Here is an 811-nt window from a genome sequence, read left to right as displayed (position 1 = left end):
ATCCCTCGCACAGGCGGGAGCAGCAAACGCGGCTGCTGCGCTACAGCGCCTGTTACCTTTGTGATAAATTATTCTCCCACCTCATGCTCTCCCCAGCAGCAAAGCAATGGTGGTGCTGGGACCAGCCGCTGCCCCCCGCGTGCCTCCCCCTCGCCCTCTGTTTGCCCTCCCAGGTGACAAAGCATCCTTCCCAAACGGTGCTTCCCAAACCCATTCCGTGCCCGTTTCCCTCTCTCAGCACTAAAAGCAGCTCCAGCACATCCTCCTCCTCCTCTTGTCACCCCAGCTGGGTCCCCACCATTCGGGGTCAGACCTTTGCAGATCAAGAAGCAGAAGGGAAGTTTTCCAAACCAGCAAACACAAGTGTGCTCCATGTGTGAAATTTTTTTGGCATCCCAGGAACTCACTATAGCACCAGGGCATCCCAGAGTATTTGTTATCCCCCTTTCCTCCCCAAAGCACCCAGCCCAGCCCCAGGAGCGGACAGTACCTTACCTTGGACGGATGCTTTAAATGCAGCATGTGGCAGGAGAGCGTAGCACCGAAGGCTCCGGGCGCTGCAAACCCAAACCTGGGGGGACAGAGAGGGGTCCTCAGGGGCTGGGGACTGGAGCTCCTCTGCAGCAGCCCCGCTCCAGCGTCCCGCTTCCCAGCACAGCGATGGGCAGGGAGTGCTGTGAACAGCTCAGCCCTCTCCTCTGCTTTTCCAGTCCCTCCTCCCAGGGAGATGGGGCTGTTCCCAGCGCGGGGACAGACACAGAGTGTCACAGCCCAGCACCGGCTGCGCGCATCGCCCGGAGCCGGCGGGACC

General features: G+C 60.5%; 1 protein-coding gene across 1 annotated transcript in view; it reads right to left on the bottom strand.

The window, feature by feature from the left end:
• TNFRSF6B (tumor necrosis factor receptor superfamily, member 6b, decoy) overlaps positions 1 to 522 on the bottom strand; it is a 5,934-nt gene extending 5,412 nt beyond the window's left edge. The window contains exon 1 of the mRNA XM_010076911.1: positions 496 to 522. Within this exon, the coding sequence (XP_010075213.1) occupies positions 496 to 522 (27 nt within the window). The remainder of the gene's footprint in view (positions 1 to 495) is intronic.
• Positions 523 to 811: the final 289 nt, after the last annotated feature.

This window comes from Pterocles gutturalis, unplaced genomic scaffold, assembly GCF_000699245.1.
Source record: "Pterocles gutturalis isolate BGI_N339 unplaced genomic scaffold, ASM69924v1 scaffold9143, whole genome shotgun sequence".
Classification (NCBI taxonomy): domain Eukaryota; kingdom Metazoa; phylum Chordata; class Aves; order Pterocliformes; family Pteroclidae; genus Pterocles; species Pterocles gutturalis.
This window is presented reverse-complemented; position numbering and strand designations above follow the sequence as displayed.